At 39.2% G+C, this 23,866-nt stretch overlaps 1 protein-coding gene across 4 annotated transcripts in view; it reads right to left on the minus strand.

The window, feature by feature from the left end:
• The window catches only part of ZRANB3 (zinc finger RANBP2-type containing 3), a 302,617-nt gene that overhangs the window by 54,207 nt on the left and 224,544 nt on the right, over positions 1-23,866 (minus strand). For all 4 annotated transcript variants that reach the window (XM_088829053.1, XM_055397579.2, XM_055397578.2 and 1 more), the window contains exons 10-12: positions 21,555-21,674; positions 18,027-18,206; positions 17,361-17,513 (exon numbers count right to left, since the gene is read on the minus strand). In XM_088829053.1, the coding sequence (XP_088685179.1) occupies positions 17,361-17,513; positions 18,027-18,206; positions 21,555-21,674 (453 nt within the window). The remainder of the gene's footprint in view (positions 1-17,360; positions 17,514-18,026; positions 18,207-21,554; positions 21,675-23,866) is intronic.

Below are 23,866 nucleotides of genomic sequence, written 5' to 3' on the forward strand. Positions count from 1 at the left end.
AAAAAATTAAATTTATCAACAAATGACATGACTCCTTAGAGGGACAAACTTTATCAGATTCACCAAAACAAACTAGAATCCCCAAGTTATAACAGCCATACTGACAGTTATACACTCAGCACCCATACTCTTCTGGCAGATTTATGATTGAAAAATTACCAACTTTTTTAATGTTATCAGCATTTCTCAGTGGTAAAGATATCAGGAACACAGAAAGATAATACTTTTATGACTTAGGAAAACTCTGTTACTTAATAGCAAGATTGCATTCAGAAGAGACAGTATATGAACAAATTACTGACAAATGCCTTAACTCATCATGACTGTCCTTATAAAGAAATAACTATATTAAGTGACCCTTTTAATGGATGATAAAAAAAAGAACTTAAAAGTACATGTTTCTAAATAGGAAGAGTAATCTAAGCTTATAGTAATTTTTATCACAAGGCTTTGGGGAAAATATAGTTAAGTCAACATGCCCCTGTAATAAGAAGTGTAGGAAACAGAAGAACATATTCCTCTCCTCAGTTATAAAGCTGACACTGAGTTATTATGTTCTTGCTTTTTGTTCAATATTGTTTTTGAAAAGCAAAAGAAAAAATATTGCTTTTGGTGAGAAGCGCTGGGAACAAAACCTGCAAAATGCTTAAGGTGGCGAAATGCGTGTGTTTATTTGAAAGGTTCAGGGACCTAAGATATTTGCTCCGTTTTGCACCATGGTAAACAACTGCTCTTTAGAGACAAATCCCCTGCTATGATGACAGGATTAAAAGTTAGTTATTAGAACTGAAGGAAAGGAAAAGCAAATCTCGTAAAACTCATAAAAAAAAAAAAAGAACAATAAAGCACTTCAAAGCCTGGTGTCATTCCAGTGCAGCACACGCCACCAACAAAACCCCTGGTGTCGGGTTTAATAGACTTTGATCAAAGGGCAGCTCTGGGAGAAAGCAGCACCGCCTCATGTCTGTCCTCTCCTGCTCCCCAAAGAATTAACAAAACCATCGTTTACAAATGGGTGACCATGATATCTTGCTGGTCTCCAGAACAGTGGATGATTGTTGATTGGAACTAGAACTAAACAGCCAGTTCACTAACACTTATAAACAAGCCAGGCGATACTGAGTGAGAAAAGTAGAGTTTCAATCATCTGACTGAAAAAATGAATTTAAATTCTCCTAAAAAGGAAATGACTTTTTCAAATTTTGCACAACGTCCATTCCCATGTACTAATTAAAATTTTGGCAGTGAGCAGCACCTAGGCACAGCGAGTTTTCTCTGTGGGCATAGAAGAAACGAAGCAAACAACATCCTCACAGACATCAGCTGAGCTGTTCACAGGTGCCTGATACTCCAGAGGGGCTGGGTGGGTCTTCACTCTGTCCGCAGATCTGCTCACTTCCCACCATCAGTCTCTCGGCTCTTCCCTGTTTACCAAATTAACATGAAATCCTCTGTTATGGGGCTTCCCAGGTGGCACAGTGGTAAAGAATCTGCCTGCCAATTGCAGGAGACCCAGGAAGACATGGGTTTGAGATCCCCTGGAGGAGGAAATGGTAACCCATTCCAGTATTCCTGCCTGGAGAATACCATGGACAGAAGAGCCTGGTGGACTACAGTCCTGTGGAGTCATAAAAAGTCAGATGCGACTAAGCATGCACACAGACACCTCTGCTATGGATTCTTCAGTTTTAGACTAAACTGGATCACTTACTATGGCTTCCATTTGTCCTGCCCTTACCTATTAGCATGCCTCTAGTTATGGAATCTCCTTTAAATGCCTGCTTCAATTCCTTCTACTTCTGCACTTGCTGCTGAGTTCCTCCCAGGCCTCACTGTGATGATACTACCTGTAAAATGTCTGCAGTTTTTTTTTCTCTGTTACCACAATCACTGTTAGGAGTTCAGGGTGGAGTTCAGTACCCCACACTCCAGCTGGGAGTCCCTGACAAAGGGGACTTCCACTTGGTAATAGCCTTGTGAATAAAAAGGAACTGGGTTTATTAATAGACCTGTGTCTGAAAGCACCCCAGTAAAATTTGGTAAAAAGGTGTATTAAAGAAACCAGCCAAAACCCAAGGCCATAATGGGACTTCCTACTTCTCACCCCAAAGTGAGCAGCAGAGAATATTACAGGGCTCACTTCCGGTGGAGACACGGTACAAGAGAAGCACACCTCTGGGAAGCACGAGCCCCGAACTGTGTCCCAAGTTCTCAGGCTGAAAAAAAATTCAGATTAACAACTCATCCTCCAGGGATTGGGGGACAAAGCCCTCAGGAGTGGAGACAGAAAATCCCTTTACCACAGACTCAAACTGGATGGGAGGGAGGCAGAAACAATCCATTCCCCAATTACCATTGCCTCCAAGAACCTCTGTCTCTTCTCCCTCCTGTCCATTTCCCACACTGCCATGAAGAGTATCTTTAGAAAACAAATCTGATCATGCTATTCATCTGCTTAAAAGGCTCTGATGACACTATACTACTTCTAGGATGAAGCCCAGCTTCCTGGCAGGGTGTGGGCTCCTCTCCATCGGATCAGTGCCAAAGTTTCAGGCTTCCTCTACTTTGACTCACTTCTCATCACAGGCTCACATTTGCATGGAATTCCCATTGTCAGGATGTCTGCTCCTATCACTAGGCTTTGGCAAATGCTTTCAGTGTTTCTCTGCCTGCCTAAACCAGGACCCATTTCTTTATTATTTTTTAAGTGAAGGAAACACACTCTGTAAACAAGGTGTGGGCCATCTTGGAAGGCAAGAGAGGCACCAGGGTATGGGACTGTCGGTTTTTATAGGGTTGGATAATTTTATAAGCTAATGAGAGGGAGGAGTCTTCCAGCTATTTTGGGGAAGGTCTGGGGATTTCCAGGGATTGGGGCATCACCCACCTTTTGACAATTACGGTCGGCCTTGGAACTATCATGGTGCCTGTGGGTGTGTGGGACCCATTTCTTTTGATCTCATCCTTCATAATCCACCTCAGATGTTTCCCACAGGTAGTTATTTATTCTATCCTATGTTCCCAGAGCCTGTTTTCACATTTATTACACGGCATTAAAATGATTCACTTACAATCATCTCTCCCAGTTAAAGAGTAAGCTCCAAAAGAAAGTTAGTTGTTTTCCTTATCTTTGCACCTAGGATATAGTCTTTTTATAACAACAGATGTAGTGAGATGTAATATATGTATATACTATTACTAATTAACTCTTATAAAGTATCCAATTCAGTGTCTTTGAGTATAATTATGTAACCATCACCACTCTTTACTTGTAAAATACTTCCATCACCCTCAAAAAGAAACCTCAAACCAAGTAAGAAGTATCTTTCTGTCCCTGTCTCTCTGAAGACTCTGGCAACCACTAATCTATTTTGTATCTCTATCTTGATGAGGTTTTTCCCGTGGTCATGTATGGATGTGAGAGAAATGTGGATGACTGTGAAGAAAGCTGATCACCGAAGAATTGATGCTTTTGAACTGTGGTGCTGGAGAAGACTCTTGAGAGTTCCTTGGACTGCAAGGAGATCCAACCAGTCCATTCTAAAGGAGATCAATCCTGGGTGTTCACTGGAAGGACTGATGCTAAAGCTGAAACTCCAATACTTTGGTCACCTCATGCGACGAGTTGACTCACTGGAAAAGACTGATTCTGGGAGGGATTGGGGGCAGGAAGAGAAGGGGACGACAGAGAATGAGGTGGTTGGATGGCATCACTGACTCGATGGACATGAGTTTGAGTGAACTCCGGGAGTTGGTGATGGACAGGGAGGCCTGGCGTGCTGTGATTCATGGGGTCGCAAAGAGTCAGACATGACTGAGTGACTGAACTGAACTGAATCTTGATGAAAGTGAAAGAGGAGAGTGAAATACTTGGCTTGAAGCTCAACATTCAGAAAACTAAGATCATGGCATCTGGTCCCATCACTTCATGGGAAATAGATGGGGAAACAGTGGAAACAGTGTCAGACTTTACTTTTGGGGGCTCCAAAATCACTGCAGATGCTGACTGCAGCCATGAAATTAAAAGACGCTTACTCCTTGGAAGGAAAGTTATGACCAACCTAGACAGCATATTAAAAAGAAGAGACATTACTTTGCCAACAAAGGTCCGTCTAGTCAAGGCTATGGTTTTTTCCAGTGGTCATGTATGGATGTGAGAGTTGGATTGTGAAGAAAGCTGAGCACAGAAGAATTGACGCTTTTGAACTGTGGTGTTGGTGAAGACTCTTGAGAGTCCCTTGGACTGCAAGGAGATCCAACCAGTCCATTCTAAAGGAGATCAGTCCGGGGTGTTCACTGGAAGGTCTGATGTTAAAGCTGAAACTCCAATACTTTGGCCACCTCATGGGAAGAGTTGACTCACTGGAAAAGACTCTGATTCTGGGAGGGATTGGGGGCAGGAGAAGGGGACGACAGAGGATGAGATGGTTGGATGGCATCACCGACTTGATGGATGTGAGTTTGAGTGAACTCCGGGAGTTGGTGATGGACAGGGAGGCCTGGCATGCTGTGATTCATGGGGTCGCAAAGAGTCGGACACGACTGAGCGACTGAACTGAACTGATGGACTTGCCTATTCTGGCCACAAAATATAAATGGAACCAAATACTATATGGCCTTCTGTGTTTGTCTTCTTTCACTTAGTGTAACATTTTCAGGGTTAAGCTATGTTATAGCATGCATCAGAACTTCACTCCTTTTTATGGCTGAATAAGATTCCATTGTATGAATGGATATATATACACATATGTATAGGGCTTCCTTAGTGGCTAAGACAATAAAGAATCTTCCTGCTATGCAAGAGACCTGGGTTCACTCCCTGGGTTGGGAAGATCCCCTGGAGAAGTGAATAGCTACCAACTCCAGTATTCTTGCCTGAAGAATTCCATGAACAGAGGTGCCTGGAGAACTACAGTTCATGGGATCACAAAGAATTGGACAGGACTGAGCAACTAACACACACACACACCCCATATTTTGTTTATCTGTTAATCAACTGATAGTTGGACTGTTTCAACTTCTGGCTATAATGAGTCATGCTGCTATGACATTTACATATAAGTTTTTATATGGATATATGTTTTCAGTTCCCTTAGAAGTAGAATTGCTGGGTCATACGTTAAATTTGTGTTTTCACACTTTAAGAAACTGTCAGGCTGTTTTTCAAGATGGCTACACCATTTTCCATTCCTAGCAGCAGTGTATTCGTGTTCTAATTTTTCTACATCTGTGACAATTCACGTTGTCTCTCTTAATTTTAGTCATTCTAGTGGGTGTGAAGTAGTATTTGTGGTTTTTGATTTGCATTTCATATAATCTTTTTTAAAATTAATTTTTATTGGGTATGGTTGATTTTTATATATTTATAGTATTAGGTTCTGCTGTACAGCAAAGTGAAAGAGTTATACATAACAATCTTAATAAATGTTTATATAATGAATAATCTTTGAATGCCCTGTGGTAGGAGAGACAGGGTGGGACCTGGGACCCTTTGCTGCAGCGCTTGCAACTGGACAAATGGCTCCTTGAGCAACAAAATACAAAGAAACTTGTAGTTTCTAACATAAAGTTAGTAGGGACTAAACATAACTGTGTGCACTGTGCAGTTGGGGCAAATAATGGACCAAAGGATACAAAAAGATCCAACAACCCAACTGCTACTTCTGAAGAGCCCAGAACAAAAACTGGGTGTTGGGAGCAAAAGCAGGGTATTGCCCATGCCCCCTGTACTCAATACTACCAAAGGGGCGGGCAAACTACCTAAGCCACCCCTCCAGCCAAACCTCTGGACACACCCCTATTCTCACTCCACATAAAGAACCAGCTTGCTCCTCTTGAATGGGAGAACTAGCAAGGGAACCTGTTGCATATTCTTGCTCCCTTCTACTGCAGCAGAGGCCCCAATAAAGCTTTGCCTGACTTTCTTGTCTGGTCTCTGATCAATTTCTGTTGATAAAGGAGGCAAAAAACCCTGGCCCATAACAGTAGTACACAGCCTATAAACACTGGTTAACAGAACAATTTCAGTTTTCTTTTCATTCCACAAATAATTGGGGATCCACAATGGGCTAATGCATTAGTATAATATGGCAAGGTTATAAAGGTACTAAAATACGCTTACTCCTTGGAAGGAGAGTTATGACACAGCATATTGAAAAGCAGAGACATTACTTTGTCAACAAAGGTCCATCTAGTCAAGGCTATGGTTTTTCTAGTGGTCATGTATGGATGTGCGAGTTGGACTATAAAGAAAGCTGAGCGCCAAAGAATTGATGCTTTTGAACTGTGGTGCTGGAGAAGACTCTTGAGAGTCCCGTGGACTGCAAGGGGATCCAACCAATCCATCCTAAAGAAAATCAGTCCTGAATATTCATTGGAAGGGCTGATGCTGAAACTCCAATACTTTGGCCACCTGATGCGGAGAGCTGACTCATTGGAAAAGACTCTGATGCTGGGAAAGATTGAGGGCAGGAGGAGAAGGGGATGACAGAGGATGAGATGGTTGGATGGCATCACCAACTCAATGGGCATGGGTTTGGGTGGACTCTGGGAGTTGGTGATGGGCAGGGAGGCCTGGCGTGCTGCGGTTCATGGGGTCGCAAAGAGTCGGACACGACTGAGTGACTGAACTGAACTGATGAAGGCAGACTTTGCAGCTGAAAGCCCTGAGTTCAAATCCAAACTCTGCTACTTACTGGCTACATGAACTTAGGCAGGTTATCTTTAATCTTTCTGAGCTTTATTGGGGCAGGGTAATATTATTGGCCTCTGGTACAGCCCTGAATGTTAAATAAAATTATGAGTTTTTAAGAGCTTGGAATACTAAGTACATGTTAATTATTATCACTGAGTGAACTGAAGTTACAAAGGCAAACAAGAAAAATGCCTAATAATAGCACTATGTGATGTAAGCGATGACAGAGATATTTATATGTTTCTACAGTAATGAGGCTTCCCTCTTGTCCTTATTATCAGGCTATTATGCAAACTAATTACATCATGTTTACATAGTGGCTTGAATTCTAAAATACATATTAAATAAATATTCTAATTCAAAATGTGTTACCTTCAAGAAAGCAGTGCTTTAGCATACTGAGAAACAAGAGATTTTTGGATAAGAATGATTTATACTTCATGAATATAGAGCTCCTGTGATCAATTTTCTTTTTTGCTGTCACCATTTTTTTTCCAACTAGACAGTATGTGGGAACAAAGTAATTTTTTATATGTATGACATGATTTCTTATTTGAAGTTCTTAGGTCAACAAAACAAATATTTTTTACAATGTTGGCATTTAATAAAAAATATAAAGTTTGTTTTGAATTTGGAGTACATATTTTCAAATTTTAGTGTGCTTAAAGAGCTCTCCTTTTCAGTTCCACAGAATTTTTTCTCAGCAGACTGGTAAGCATTCTATAGATTTTTAATGCAAATATGGGTGTTTTCAGTTCAGTTCAGTTCAGTCGCTCAGTCGTGTCCGACTCTCCACGACCCCATGAATCACAGCACACCAGGCCTCCCTATCCATCACCAACTCCCTCAGTTCACGCAAACTCATGTCCACAGAGTCGGTGATACCATCCAGCCATCTCATTCTCGGTCGTCCCCTTCTCCTCCCGCCCCCAACCTTTCCCAGCATCAGAGTCTTTTCCAGTGAGTCAACTCGTCTCATGAGGTGGCCAAAGTATTGCAGTTTCAGCTTTAGCATCAGTCCTTCCAATGAACACCCAGGATCGATCTCCCTTAGAATGGACTGGTTGGATCTCCTTGCGGTACAAGGGACTCTGAAGAGTCTTCTCCAACACCACAGTTCAAAAGGGGTGTTTTAATGCAAATGTAAATTTGCCTTGGGTGAAGGACATTCTAGATGACCTTGAGGACAGTAGACCAAGGGACTTGATGACTATGACAGAGAAAAGGCAGGGCGTGAGCCAGGTCAAAGATGCAAGTTCTATGTCTAGGAAAGAAAGACTAGACAATCAGGGAGAGGCTGGTGAGGAGAAAGAATTAGGAGATGTTGAGCTAAAAGCCTACAAAATGAAAACAATGGCTGAGGGAAAGCAGAGACTGAAGTGTGACTGAACTTGGAAACTGTCTGGAGATCTATTCCACAATGGAAAGAGAACTGCTGTCTGAAGTATTGAAATGGAAGCAGCTCTGGCTCAGTGGGGCTTCCCCAGTGGCTCAGATGGTAAAGAATTCACCTGCAATGCAGGAGACCTGGGTTTGATCCCTGGGTCAGGAAGATCCCCTGGAGGAGGAAATGGCAACCCACTCTAGTATTCTTGCCTGGAGAAACCATAAACAAAGGAGACGAGGGGCTATAGTCCACAGGGTCACAAAAGAGTCAGACATGACTGAGCCTGCACACTCTGGCTTAGTGAGATTTGGGGAAGAGAAACCAAGCCCAGTGAAGATTTATCCTAAGCAGGACCTGGATTTGTTACCCATATGAAGTTAGACTCCTTTCTTTTGCTTATCTGTGAATCTCTTATGCACCAAGTTTCTCTTCGGCTATTTTACTTTGTTTATACATATAAAATGAATGAAAGGGATCTCAGGAACCATCTAGTGATCTAGGGATTTAAGTAGCTGGATAAATGATGCTGCTGGCTCTTATCCATTAAGAGCCAAAAGAGGATGAGAAAAGAAGAGGTGAAGGGAAGGGCCCAATTTCCCACAGCTATTGCTAAAGCAAGGGATACCCATGAGACAATGGCAAGAGAAAATGAAAATTATACAGGCAGGCTTCCTATATGATTACTCTACTCATTCTATTTTATCCAGAAACAGTCTTTAATTACTTGGAAATGACAATATAGACTACTATAGCCCATACCTTTCTCTCCTTCCATCTGGAGATGCCCTACTTTATCACTCCTTGGAAGCCAATGTAGGAAAATAGAAACACTGCAAAACCAAGAGAACTGAGAAGGCATGCATGTAGAAGAAGGTGTAGAAGAAAGGAAGAATCTTGAGAAAGTGGATCTTATCTGAGACAGTGACCTTGGTGATGGCCTCTAGAAGGAATTGGTTACTGAAGGGACAGCCAACTGGGCTGTGCAAAGTCACCCTTCTTCATGGTGGTAGAAGTACTTCTTTTCATTTGAGCTGGACTTCAATTTGAGCTTCATTTGGGTTAATAAATAATCTTTTAAAAATGTAAATATATCTAGGATGGGTAAATAACTGTGACTCATACATTTATATGGATTAATTTTATGCAGGGTGTTATTTAAATACTTAATAACAGCTACAGCAGAGGTATTAACCAGAGTCCTTGAGGCCAAGGCTGCGAAGGATCACGGGGAGGTCCAGGTGGTAGGTGAGGGAGTACAATGAAGCGATTGAAGACGTGGTCGTTTACTGTTACCAAATACTTAACATTTGACAGCCAGTACGCTTATACCCATATACACTTGTATAGTGCTAGCCCTGGTCCCATACATTTTTAATAAGCAGAGTTCTGTGACAAAGTATTCTGATTATGAGAGGACGGACACAAAGATAATGCCAATGTCATTCTGAATGAACACCAGGGGAGAAAGAAGACAAGAAAGAACAAAACTAATATAAAAATTCTGTCCAGGAAAATATTCTTTCATTTTCCTCCTCTCCCCAGTCACAGGTCTCCCTATACCCAGGACCCATAGTTCAGTTCAGTTCAGGTCAGTCGCTCAGTCGTGTCCGACTCTCCGCGACCCCATGAATCACAGCACGCCAGGCCTCCCTGTCCATCACCAACTCCTGGAGTTCACTCAAACTCATGTCCACAGAGTCGGTGATGCCATCCAGCCACCTCATTCTCCGTCGTCCCCTTCTCCTCCCGCCCCCAACCTTTCCCAGCATCAGAGTCTTTTCCAGTGAGTCAACTCGTCGCATGAGGTGGCCAAAGTATTGCAGTTTCAGCTTTAGCATCAGTCCCTCCAATGAACATCCAGGATTGATCTCCTTTAGAATGGACTGGTTGGATCTCCTTGCAGTATAAGGGACTCTCAAGAGTCTTCTCCAACACCACAGTTCAAAAGCATCGATTCTTCGGCGATCAGCTTTCTTCACAGTCCAACTCTCACATCCATACATGACCACGGGAAAACTATTGCCTTGACTAGACGGACCTTGGTTGGCAAAGTAATGTCTCTGCTTTTTAATATACTATCAAGGTTGGTCATAACTTTCCTTCCAAGGAGCAAGCGTCTTTTAATTTCATGGCTGTAATCAGCATCTGCAGTGATTTTGGAGCCCAAAAAAATAAAGTCTGACACTGTTTCCACTGTTTTTCCATCTATTTCCCATGAAGTGATGGGACCAGATGCCATGATCTTTGTTTTCTGAATGTTGAGCTTCAAGCCAAACTTTTCACTCTCCTCTTTCACTTTCATCAAGAGGCTTTTGAGTTCCTCTTCACTTTCTGCCATAAGGGTAGTGTCATCTGCATATCTGAGGTTATTGATATTTCTCCTGGCAATCTTGATTCCAGCTTGTGATTCTTCCAGTCCAGCGTTCCTCATGATGTACTCTGCATATAAGTTAAATAAGCAAGGTGACAATATACAACCTTGACGTACACCTTTTCCTATTTGGAACCAGTCTGTTGTTCCATGTCCAGTTCTAACTGTTGCTTCCTGACCTGCATACAGGTTTCTCAAGAGGCAGGTCAGGTGGTCTGGGATTCCCATCTCTTTCAGAATGTTCCACAGTTTATTGTGATCGACACAGTCAAAGGCTTTGGCATAGTCAATGAAGCAGAAATAGATGTTTTTCTGGAACTCTCTTGCTTTCTCCATGATCCAGCGGATGTTGGCAATTTGATCTCTGGTGCCTCTGCCTTTTCTAAAACCTGCTTGAACATCTGGGAGTTCACGGTTTACATACTGCTGAAGCCTGGCTTGGAGAATTTTGAGGATGACTTTACTAGCGTGTGAGATGAGTGCAATTGTGTGGTAGTTTGAGCATTCTTTGGCATTGCCTTTCTTTGGGATTGGAATGAAGATTGACCTCTTCCAGTCCTGTGGCCACTGCTGAGTTTTCCAAATCTGCTGGCATATTGAGTGCAGCACTTTCACAGCATCATCTTTCAAGACTTGAAATAGCTCAACTGGAATTCCATCACCTCCACTAGCTTTGTTAGTAGTGATGCTTTCTAAGTCCCACTTGACTTCATATTCCAAGATGTCTGGCTCTAGGTCAGTGATCACGTTATCGTGACTATCTTGGTTGTGAAGATCTTTTTTGTACAGTTCTTCTGTGTATTCCTGCCACCTCTTCTTAATATCTTCTGCTTCTGTTAGGACCATACCATTTCTGTCCTTTATCGAGCCCATCTTTGCATGAAATGTTCCCTTGGAATCTCTAATTTTCTTGAAGAGATCTCTTGTTTTTCCTATTCTGTTGTTTCCTCTATTTCTTTGCATTGATCACTGAGGAAGTCTTTCTTATCTCACCTTGCTATTCTTTGGAACTCTGCATTCAGATGCTTATATCTTTCCTTTTCTCCTTTGCTTTTCGCCTCTCTTCTTTTCACAGCTATTTGTAAGGCCTCCTCAGACAGCCATATTGCTTTTTGCATTTCCTTTCCATGGGGATGGTCTTGGTCCCTGTCTCCTGTACAATGTCAGGAACCTCCGTCCAGAGTTCATCAGGCACTCTATCAATCAGATCTAGTCCCTTAAATCTATTTCTCACTTCCACTGTATAATCATAAGGGATTCGATTGAGGTCATATCTGAATGGTCTAGTGGTTTTCCCTACTTTCTTCAATTTAAGTCTGAATTTCGCAATAAGGAGTTCATGATCTGAGCCACAGTCAGCTCCTGGTCTTGTTTTCGCTAACTGTATACAGCTTCTCCCATAATCATACTAATATTAGCTCTACATCAATCCACAGAGAACCAATTTGCCAAAAGCCCTTATGCTAAAGACTAAGCCAAGGTGGCTTAGACAGTAAAGAATCTGACTGCAGTTCAGAAGTCCCGGTTCAATTCTTCGGTCAGGAAAATCCCCTGGAGAAGGGAATGTCTACCCACTCCAGTATTCTTACCTGGAGAATTCCATGGACAGAGAAGCCTGGCAGATTACAGTCCATGGGGTTGCAAAGAGTCGGACACGAATGAGCAACTAACACTTTCACATACTAAATGTCAGTCCACCTGAAACCCAATTCACTGGAGACCAATTGGTCAAATGCACCACATTCATTGGCTTTCTAAAAATCATTTTTAGAGTCTGTAACATTTTGAACGTGATGAACTGGAAGAGTTAAGAAGACTGTGGCGAACCAGGGACCCAGGGAGCTGGGGCTCCTCACTCTTCCTGCCTCGGTTAATCCTCTCTCTGCCCTGGAGGTTCCCTCTCTGTTCCTCGGAGCCTCCCAGTCTCTCTTACTCTAAAGCTGACAGCCTGGGCAAGTTTCACACTAATTCACACAATCTATTCCTCTGGCCTTGGGAGGTCCTTCATCTTTGCCCCAACTCTAACCTCCAGATGCAGCAGCCACACGCTGGGACAGAGATAAAATGAACATTCCTTAAAATGCTGACACTACAGAAATATTCATAAGCTATTAAAAACCATCCAATTAGAACTGTTATCAACATTTCAGTTAAACAAGTTTTTGATGACAGTGGGCAAAGTTAATTTGGCAAAGTTTAATCGGTAAAATTGGAAGTATCCTAAAAATGCTAAATGTAGGCAACTTTTTTTAAAAAGGCTTTAAAAAAGGATCTGAAAGACATCAGTATAAATAGAAAAATTCCCATAGGAAATGCTGAAATTTTGGCAGCACTCAGAAGAACATGTTGGTTAAATTTCCTTAGGATCTCTCAACAAATTGAACATTTCTTAAGATGCATGAAACTGGAGGGTATAAAGACAAATGGATAAGCAACTACCTCATCTAAGGTCCTTTAAAACACACTTCACACCCTGGCCAACAAACAAGGAAACAAATACAAAGCAAATCGAATAAAATGGTCTCTTCACATTACAAGATTCCCATCTATACAAAACCATCTGTGTAAAAGGCATGCATTGAGAAATCTGTGTGAGTTAACACTAACTTTTTGAAAGATAAACACCTAATTCAAGAAAAGCAAGATTTGCTAAGGGAGATAGGTGATTTTTTTTTTTTAACTTTGTACACAGATACATAATTTTCATTTATTGCTTTCTAAAAACAATAAATATATATATATATGTATGTGGGAACATGTGTTTCAAGTTCTTAATATTTCTCTTAAGAAGGAACTTAGACATAGTTCAACAGGAACTTTTAGAGGAAAAACAGCTACAAATCATGGTTTTAGTTATATATTTTTAAAATACCTAGCATATCTATTGATTTTTATAGACCAAAATACAACATAATAAACACTACTAAAATAAAAGTACTTTTTAAAATAAGAGAAAAATATCTTGGAGATAGTTCTTTTTTTCTTAAAACAAATGTGACAGAATGGCATTCTGGTATCCTAGAAAAGAAAAATGTACTAGCCCTCCAAATAGCATACAAAAAAATGTAATAAGGTTCCACATAAAAAACATTACGTATTTTATGGAACTAAACTTGAGATTAAAATTTTAAATTTGCATTATGAGAAAATGTGTACAGACTTCAATTTCATTCCTGTAATAGCAGATCAATTCTTTCAAAAATTACAATTAAACTCCCCATTAACTCTCACACCATTTTGAACCAGAAGAGTTAGGAAAAAGACAGTTCGAATGACTATATGCTCCTCTTATATATTATCTCTTATTCAGTTTCTATATAGCCTCCAAATAGCATTTGTTATTATATAGACAATATAACAAATATCCATATACCCATCATTCAAAATTTACAGATACTAACATTGTAATTTTACTTCTGATACTTTTTTAAAATAAAATACTTCTGATAAAGCTGCTGCCACACTTTTAGTCTTACTTAGACTCATTCTTCTCTTCTTTCAGAGGCAATAAATTGAATATGTATTCTTCCAATCTATGTTTACATATCTTATTTTATATATGTGTGTGTGAAGTGTAAAGTCGCTCAGTCATATCTGACTCTTTCCGACCCCGTGGACTGTAGCCTACCAGGCTCCTCCGTCCGTGGGATTCTCCAGGCAAGAATACTGGAGTGGGTTGCCATTTCCTTCTCCATATTTTATATACATGTATTCACAAATCCATAATATTATTTGTGTGCTTGTGTGTGCTGTGCATTAAAAAAATAACATCATGTTTTCAAAATATGGTCATGTTCATACATATAAACCTAAATCATTCATGTTAACTTCTAAGTAGTACCTTGTGACAACTGATGTAGCCATTGTCCTACTGATGGACATTGTGGTTGTTTCCAATTTTTTGCATTCCACAAAGGATCACTGAGTACACATCTTTGTACATGTATCCTTATATATATGCAGAAGAATGCATTCCTTGCAATGAAACTATTTTGGTTGTAGGAATGAGGTATTACCTCATACCAGTCAGAACCACCATCATTAAAAAAGTCTACAAATAATAAACCTGACAATCCCATTCCTAGGCATGTATCCAGGAAAGAAGAAAACTCTAACTGGAAAAGATACATGTACTCCAGTGTATCGGCATCACTATCTACAATAGCCAAGACATGCAAGCAAGACAAATGTCCATCAACAGATGACTGGTTTAAGACGTGTCATACACAAACACACACACACAATGGAATACTTGTGTACTCAAGAATCTTCACAGCTTCTATTGGACATATTCTCTTTTTAAGAATGAATGAAAATTCTCCCATTTTTGAGCCATTCTTTTATGTCAATTCTAGAAAATTGCATGCAACTTTACAAATTTTTTAAAGATATAGTTTTGTAAATATTTAATATCCTGCTAATTTGATTTTGAATTGTAAATGTCAAGTGTTCTGTTTTGGGGGTTTTTATGTTTTATTATGCTTTGTTAAAATGAAAAAATCATATATTTTTAGAATGTTTTTATGAGTAAATTTAATATACTGTAAAAACATTTTTTTAATGAAAAAAGAATGAAATAATGTAATTAGCAGCAACATGAATGAACCTAGAGATGATCATACTAAGTGAAGTAAGTCAGACAGAGAAAGACAAATATCAAATGATATCACTTATAGGTGGTGTATATACATATATAAATAATAAATGGAAACTAAGGCACACAGAAGTTAAGTGACTTCCCAAGATCCCCAATTAGTGGTAGAGAAAGGATTTGAACCAGGCAGACCAGCACCAGAGTCCTTGCTGTTAGTATTCTGCTCTGCGAATTCTTTATGTTGCCTCTTGAGAGGGTCTGTGTGATACATGTTGGGAACACTTGACAAAATATAGTTGATTTGGAAAAAGAAAGTTGTTGGGTTTTTTTTGTCTCTTTGTTTGTTTTTGTTTTGCCCATTAGCTGAGTATTTACCAAGTATCAGAACTAGGCTAAGCTCTCTCTCATACAATATCTGTCACTAAATGCCGACAACCTATGAAGTAAGTAATATTCTAATCTGTGGATGTGAATCTAAGGTCCATAGCAGTTCCATAGCATGCTTAAGGTCTAACAAAGGAGTCTGCATGTCCAGCACAAATGTTTGGACAAATGCACCAGGAAATGGATCCTGGTAAAAAATAAAAATTGTTGGGTCCCATAAAAATGCTTGAGCTGCAGTGCAATGTCACTAATTATTATAGAATACAAGTCAAAACCACAATGAAGTGTCATCTCACAACCAGTCAGAATGGCCACGATCAAAAAGTTTACAAATAAATGCTGAAAAGGGTGTGGAGAAAATGGAACCCTTGTGCACTATTAGTGGGAATGTAAATTGGTGCAGTCATAAGGAAAAATCAGTATGGTGATTCCTCAAAAAACTAAAAATGGAGTTACCATATGATCCCAAATCCCACTTCAGTACATGTATCTGGAGGAAACTCTAATTCTACAAGTACATGCACCCCAATGTTCATAGCAGCACTATTTACAATAGCCAAGACATGGAAGCAACCTGAATGTTCATCAACAGAGGAATGGATAAAGAAGCTGTGGTATAGATAGATATATGGCTAGATAAACATAGCAATACACCTCAGCCATAAAAAGGAATGAAATTATGCCATTTGCAGCAATGTGGATGAACCTAGAGATTGTTGAAGGAAGTCAGACAAATATCATATGCAATCATATAAGGACTCTAAAATATGATACAACTGAACTTACTTACAAAGCAGAAACAGACACATAGACAGAAAACAACTTTATGGTTACCAAAGGGGAAAGGGGGTGGAGAGGAATAAACTAGGAGTATGGATAATTTTCACAGATATAAACGACTATACATAAAACAGATAAACAAAAGGTCCTACTGTATAGCACGGGGAACTATATTCAATATCTTATAATAACCTATAATGGAAAATAATCTGAAAAAAACACATAACTGAATCACTTTGCAGTACATCTGAGATGAACTCAAATATTGTAAACCAACTATTCTTCAATAAAAACCCCAAACAACAACAAAAACCCAAAAAAATAAAGGTGCTTCCTCCAGCCAGATCTTAAAAAAAAAGGCCAAGATTATAACACACTAAATAATAACAGAATCCCAAGTTCATAGTGATATTTTTTAAAAAGGAGGAAATGATAAGCTTTTCTCTACAGAAAAATGCCAGCTAATGAAGAAGCAATGATGGAATTCAAAAAATCACAATTTCAAAACTGCTTCAGGCAAAGATCAATGAATGCTAAAACCGCCGCGTGAAAGGTTTTGGGAATAGTAATAGTCATGTGATCTCAAAGTATCACACCATGGATTACATACTAATTGTAAAGAGAAAAGGGTTCCTTTAAAAATCTGTCTTATTTTGGAGAAGCTAGTTTCTCCTCATGTTTTGTCTATTCAGGCCAGTCTCCTCTGACGCTCATATTGTCTATTTTTTCTACTAGTTTGTTTTACTAACTGAATTGTATAAAGTTATATACTTTGAACACTGTAATGCAAAATATCTTTACTGAGTATGAGACTTGTGTATGTCACTTTTTGTGGCAAATTTAATATATCTTTCCCTACCCTCAGGGTCTCAGAGATAGTCTTCCATATTTTCTCCTGAAGGCAGGAATTCTACTTGGCTTGTTTCTCTAAGGAGCTGAACAGTGAGCACTGATCTATTACTGTTGAAAAATATAAACCACTCTTGCAGCCTCCTTATATCAAAGTCATCCTTTAGTTCTCAGAGCTTTTTCACCTTTACATGGTGACCCCTTTCAATAGCATGAACAATTGAAAATTGCTATTTAAAACAATATATGATAAAGTCATAGTTTCATGGTATTAAAAAACTAGAAAAGAATATAATCTTACATGAGTGAACAACATTTCATCCCTGAGCTCTTCAGACCTTTCATTTGGAGTCCAAGCTTCAGCAAACTGCAGGAAATCCCATTTTTCTTTATCACCCTCCTCGGCCTGAAGTTTTTCCTTCCTCCCATTCAGTGTGCTTCCTGTAACCTGAGCCTGTACGATGGAAAAGCATATAGATTTTACGACAGGTCGCCTCACAGCTGACATTTACTAAGCAGTAACCTGGTTTTGCATTTAAGTCACAAGCAATCCAATAAATAAAATCTTATTTTTTCAATATATCATGGGCTTTAGTGATCAAGAATCACTTAAGGTTCAAGAATCCTTTTGAGAAAGTGTATGTTCTCAGCTCACAAAAAGGACTTGGGGTTTGAAAATGTTTTGTTTCCTTACTAGCTCATCTTCCCCTGGCCTCTAAAATGATAGAGAAGAACTTGGAAGACAATAGGAACACATGTAAATTCACGTCTCTCTCTTATTACCGAGGACAGCAGGTAAAGTATTACCAACTGAAGCCTTTTCTGGACTTGGTCTCTATCAACATCAATATCTTAGTGTGTATATATGTTTTGCCGGAAAACACCAAAACTCAGCCTCTTAACTCATACAAGCTACGGATAATAAGCTATGAGTAAGTTGGTAACCTGGTTTAAATTCAAGCTTTACCTTACGATTCAACATTCCCCACATAAGGGTGTCTAGAGTCCCATTTGCAATAAGGTAGTGAATATTCACAGAACTGCACTGTCCAATCCGGTGAGCACGGTCCTCTGCTTGTTTTATATGTCCAGGGTCCCAGTACAACTCAGCAAACACAACATGAGTTGCAGCAGTAAATGTCAAACCCTAAGCAAAATAAAATGAAGAAAAAAAGTGAAAAGTGAAAGTATTAGACGCTCAGTTGTGTCTGACTCTTTGAGACCCCCTGGACTGTAACCCACCAGGCTCCTCAGTCCATAGAATTCTCCAGGCAAGAATACTGGAGTGGGTAGCCATTCCCGTCTCCAGAGGATCTTCCTGACCCAGGGATCAAACCTGGTCTCCTGCAGTGCAGTCAGATTCTTTATTGTCTGAGTCACCAGGGAAGCCAAAAGTGAAGAAACTGAGATGCAAATAAACTGAGAATTTAACATAGAGCCAAGTATAATAAAGTCTTTCAGAGTATGTTCACTGGACAAGAGAACACTGAAGGACTTAAAAACAAATCAGTCTTTCATTTTAAGACAAATTAAGAAAATTTAATTCAGATAAATGAAGACTGCTTACTGCAAATTAGGTGAACTACAAAGAACATGCTTAAAAGGTATTTCAGTATTTCAAAAGTCAGTTTGACGGATGTATACATAAATAAAATCACTTTATCCTCTGATGTATACTGGGTTCACATTACCACTGGAAAATCTAATAAAATACATTATAAATGAGAATATAATTCTAACGCATGGTATCCATAGCAACTAGGCAGAGAGCAATGACATCCTCTATTCATTTAATTCATTCTCTTTTATAAAGCAAGAAAATCATGTCTACAGTCAAAGCCTTTTCTATCTATGGAATTTCTCATGTTGCATCCCAAAGACTCTGATGTTTACTGATTTGTATCTTGATGTATACAATACAGTTGCATTTTGGTGCAACTGTATTTTATATCAGTTTGAAACAGTATGACATTAAAAGTATTAACTAGGTCTTGTTTTATAACTAATACATGAAATAATGCAAGTCTCTTCAAACTGTGTTAAAAAATGCATGACTTTAAAGTGGGTAGGTGGAGCGAAATGCAGGCCATGCTTATGTTATTGCCACACAGTAGTGGGTGGTATTACGTGGCCAATAGAAACACCTACCGTATTGTGGTGGCGCCATCTAAACCATGGCTGTTGTTCACACGCACTGGAACTTCTGTGAGTGATTTCACGACTGCTGTGCTGCTTTGATGTTATTTTAACTTAAAATATTTTAATATCACATAACAACATCATCGGAGAAGGCAATGGCATCCCACTCCAGTACTCTTGCCTGGAAAATCCCATGGACGGAGGAGCCTGGTGGGCTACAGTCCATGGGGTTGTGAGTGGGACACGACTGAGCGACTTCACTTTCACTTTTCACTTCCATGCATTGGAGAAGGAAATGGCAACCCACTCCAGTGTTCCTGCCTGGAGAATCCCAGGGACGGGGGAGCCTGGTGGGCTGACGTCTATGGGGTCGCACAGAGTCGGACACGACTGAAGTGACTTAGCAGCAGCAGCAGCAACAACAACATCATATGAGCATTTATTAAACAGTGGCACTCATTCTCAAGCTGAAGATCAACCACTTTGGAACAGAACTTAGAAGTAATAAAAACATGGACAGAGTCAAGTAAACACCATGTTAAACTGTGCTGCTATTTAGGATTTGAAATGCTGCAAAATATCAGAGATAATGCAAAAAAAATTAAGTAGCATTTAAAGTAAAAAGCATCATAAAAGTGTAAAAAGTATCATATGACCATACAAGAAAAAAGGGAAAATATGTTGGGAAGATCAAATCACTTAAAGATGCTATTAATACCTAACTACAATGGAAGATTCAGAAACTTCCAGGACAAAGTCCTTTCTACTTTCCTTCATTCTAATGAAGATTTTATTAATACTATTCAAGGGTATGAAGTTTTGAATTATACAAGGCCTTCAGAAATACAGCCTTGAATAGAATGTGAGTGCCTTGTACAATCTTAATTTCAGAAAGCCTTTTATCAGGTCACTCCCAGACTCTCCTGCCCAGATTCTTCCTACTTATCTTCTCCCAAGCTATTGGTACTCCATTTCTACTTTTAAGCTCTTTTTGATAATATTTTCTATGGCTAAAATATTCTAACAGATACAAAACTCAGACTACTAGAAATTCAATCCAACATGAAAGTGTTGAGACAACCATCTTTTTGATTAGAACTCCTAGTGAGTTCTAGAACTTCTTCATCTTCATGGATTCTCTCTATATAGACAATTTTATATACATCAATTAGCTCATTAAAAGGAGAACTTTGGGCCTGGTGCAGATTCCAGAATCCACAGAAGTTGCCAGATTTGCCATATACCAGGTTGGATATTTAACAACAATACGCTCAATTGTTTTTCCCTCTGTTAAATATCCTGGCTTAGATATTTGCATCAAAATATTTTAGAATGCTAGTAGGAAAAATGTTCAGAAGAGTCCCCTTTTACAGTGGGTTGCTGCTACTGCTACTGCTAAGTCACTTCAGTCGTGTCCGACTCTGTGTGACCCGATAGACGGAAGCCCACCAGGCTCTCCCATCCCTGGGATTCTCCAGGCAAGAACACTGGAGTGGGTTGTCATTTCCTTCTCCAATGTGTGAAAGTGAAAAGTGAAAGTGAAGTCACTCAGTCGTGTCCGACCCTTAGCGACCCCACGGACTGCAGCCTACCAGGCTCCTCCATCCATGGGATTTTCTAGGCAATAGTACTGGAGTGGCTTGCCATTGCCTTCTCCATTACAGTGGGTAGTACAGACCAATATCTATTCTTTTCTTACTCCTTTGTAACATAACATCTGATGACCAATAAAGGCTACTGTTTCCAGTTTCATTTGAAGACAGCTGTGGCTCTGAGAATAACTGCAGGCCAATGGAGCATGCCTTTCTCCATTCAGCTGCCTGGATCACAGATACGAACTCTAACAGAACTCTTAGATGAGATACCTGCTAGGAGTGGTAACCAGCCTTGGACTGTCTGTATCCAAGAGTAAAATTTTGTGTATTTAAGTCATTGTTAATTTGGATTTTCATTTATTTATAGCCAAACCTAATTCTAAGGAACAAACCAAGGGCATTCCACAAAAAATTCAGAAAGACAGGAAAGTTCTTTTTTCCTCAGGCTACCTTGCCTCACAGACTCTGATGAAAACAACCAAGTTAGACAAGTGCTGTAAGAAAGGGATGAGAAAATGCTATACAAAAGATCATGGAAAAGCATTATAATGAAATTAACTTTACTCTTTCAGGAAATTCTTTACTTGAAAATTTAGGAAGCTTATAATCAGAGGTGCTGAGGTCTCCTTCTGTTACACTTTCTAGCACTCTCCAAGGTGGAATGAGTATTTGTCACACCAAATAGGAAGTTATAGTTAAGGTTAATGGCCTTTTTATTATCTCAACATTTCATTAGCAAATTCAGATGTGAAACTTCTTACCTGACCAGCAGCCTGAATGCTGAGGATAGCCACACGAGTCTCAGGATCCTTTTGAAACTGATTAACCAGATGTATTCTTTCTGAAGATGGAACACTTCCATCTATCCTGATGTAACGAGTCTAACATCAACAATAAGGGAAATGGCAAAATCAGGACAAGCTCCATCTTATTATATACATGTTACAGCTTATTTTTATGCTCACACAATAAAACAGAAACTGGTGAAAATGATAGGTTAGTAAATGTTGTATAAGAAGACTCTTAACCAGATTTCTTAACACCTACTTATAAAAATTTCCTATTTTTAAATATTTTAAGCTACTTGAGAGTGGTATCTATGTCTAACTCATCTTCATACCATCAATGCCAAGTGTGGTGTCACAGATATAACAGGAGTTCCATAATCGTACTGGATTATTGTCTTCAGTAACGTTCTAGGTAAAATGATATGCAAACTTTAAAAGATGGATCAGACTAATTTTAAAGTTACAGGACCACTAATTCCAAAATGAAAATAAAGTCAGACATGTGAGAAAAAGTGGCTTCAGCCCATGTATTTGGGATTCAGGAAGAGTAGCCCTGAAATGTTACAACATTAACTGGGAAAACATCTCTTTTAAAGTAGCATTTGAGTCATCTTTTTCCTATTATTAAATTTAAAAGAAATATATGATTCGGTCGTCTCCACTGAGGTAGGAACCAAGACACACAAACAAATTTTTAAAAAAGAAGGAAATATTAAGTATTAAATTGAACCGTGCCGTCGTTTAGGAACAATATGAGTTTAGAAAATATGAGCAGTCAGTGTATGTCAGAATAGTTTTTAAAAACTTATTACTCAAATTTGTAAAAACAGGCATAAGCCCTGAATTTCAAACTGTCTCATTTTTATATGCACTTTTATGGAAAATATTGCCTTAAATACTTGAGGCACAGTTTTATAAGTGAACCAGCAAATTAATGATTTAATAGAATGTCCCTTATCAACTATGTCCTCATAAACAGATACAAATTGACCAGTGATGCATCAACGGGGACTATAAAATCTTCTGAGGGTCTTTCTAAAGAAAACATACTGTCAGGCAAAGGAGAGTTTGGGAGAAATTAACCTCCAACACCATGACTACCTACATTTGTAACTCTTAGTGGCATTAAACGGAATTCTAAACACACCAGTAAAGTGGGAGTGGGAAGAAGAGACACACTTGGAATAGATTCTAATAGTTTTAAGGTACAACTGAATCAGAATTAAACATCTAATATTGTTCAATCATTTAAAAATTATTTCTAAGGCTAATTAATTCTTCCACAGAGGATCTATCATAGATACTATATGATAATGAGAAAGCATCCCTTTAATATATAGCACTTTACTATGTTATATTATTATAAAGCATTCTATGAAGGAAAGACTACAATTATTTCTTTGGTAATGTTAATGACTAGTTAGCAAATATTTGAAAAAAGTACACAAAGTTTTAAAAAACATGGCTTTATTCCTCCCTTTAAAAAAGCTAAATGCACCAGCAAGTGGTTCTGATGTTACATGGATATTAAGCTCTTATAATTTGTCAAAAACTTCCTCTGGTTGATTCAGAGCCTCTCAAGAAGGCCTCAGCACGCACAGAGGGGCGACAGGTTTAAACTTGAAAAGAAAAAACAGCAGATACTGTTCTGATAGTGCTGTTGGGGAACAAGGTGGACCTAAAGGCAGTGAAGCCAGCAGGTTTTGGGGGGTGTACCTGGGTGTATGTTTCAGACTCACCCACACTAAATCTTAATAATAATATTCTATAAAGTTGGCTGCCTAGATGTTTAAAAAGTATGACTGCAGCTGGGTAACAAAACTGTCTAAATTTATTCTTCCTTTCCTCTCAAAATCACCCACATTCTAGGCCACTATGTGGGTAAACAACAATTTTAACTGCCTATACCAATCTCACATGGTTTGTCCAATAACAAAAACAGAATTCACACGATAGCCTATCAAGGCAGCATAGCTTAATCCATCCATCCAATTTGAGTACTCCATCCAGTGGAGTATTATGACTGGTATAAAAGGGAAATATTAGTAGTATATTATCAACACAATGGAAATACAAATATTAGCATATGTGTGTGTGCTCAGTTGTGACCAACTCTGAGACCCCATGGATGGAGCCCGCCAGGCTTCTATGTCCATGGAACTTTCTAGGCAAGAATACTGGAGTAGGTTGCCATTTCCTACTGGGATCTTTCCAACACAGGGATCAAACCAGTGTCTCTTGTGTCTCCCACATTGGCAGGAAGATTCTTTACCACTGCGCCCCCT

This window comes from Moschus berezovskii, chromosome 2 (assembly GCF_049115385.1).
Source record: "Moschus berezovskii isolate FMDL1 chromosome 2, NW_MosBer_1.0, whole genome shotgun sequence".
In the NCBI taxonomy this organism is placed as follows: domain Eukaryota; kingdom Metazoa; phylum Chordata; class Mammalia; order Artiodactyla; family Moschidae; genus Moschus; species Moschus berezovskii.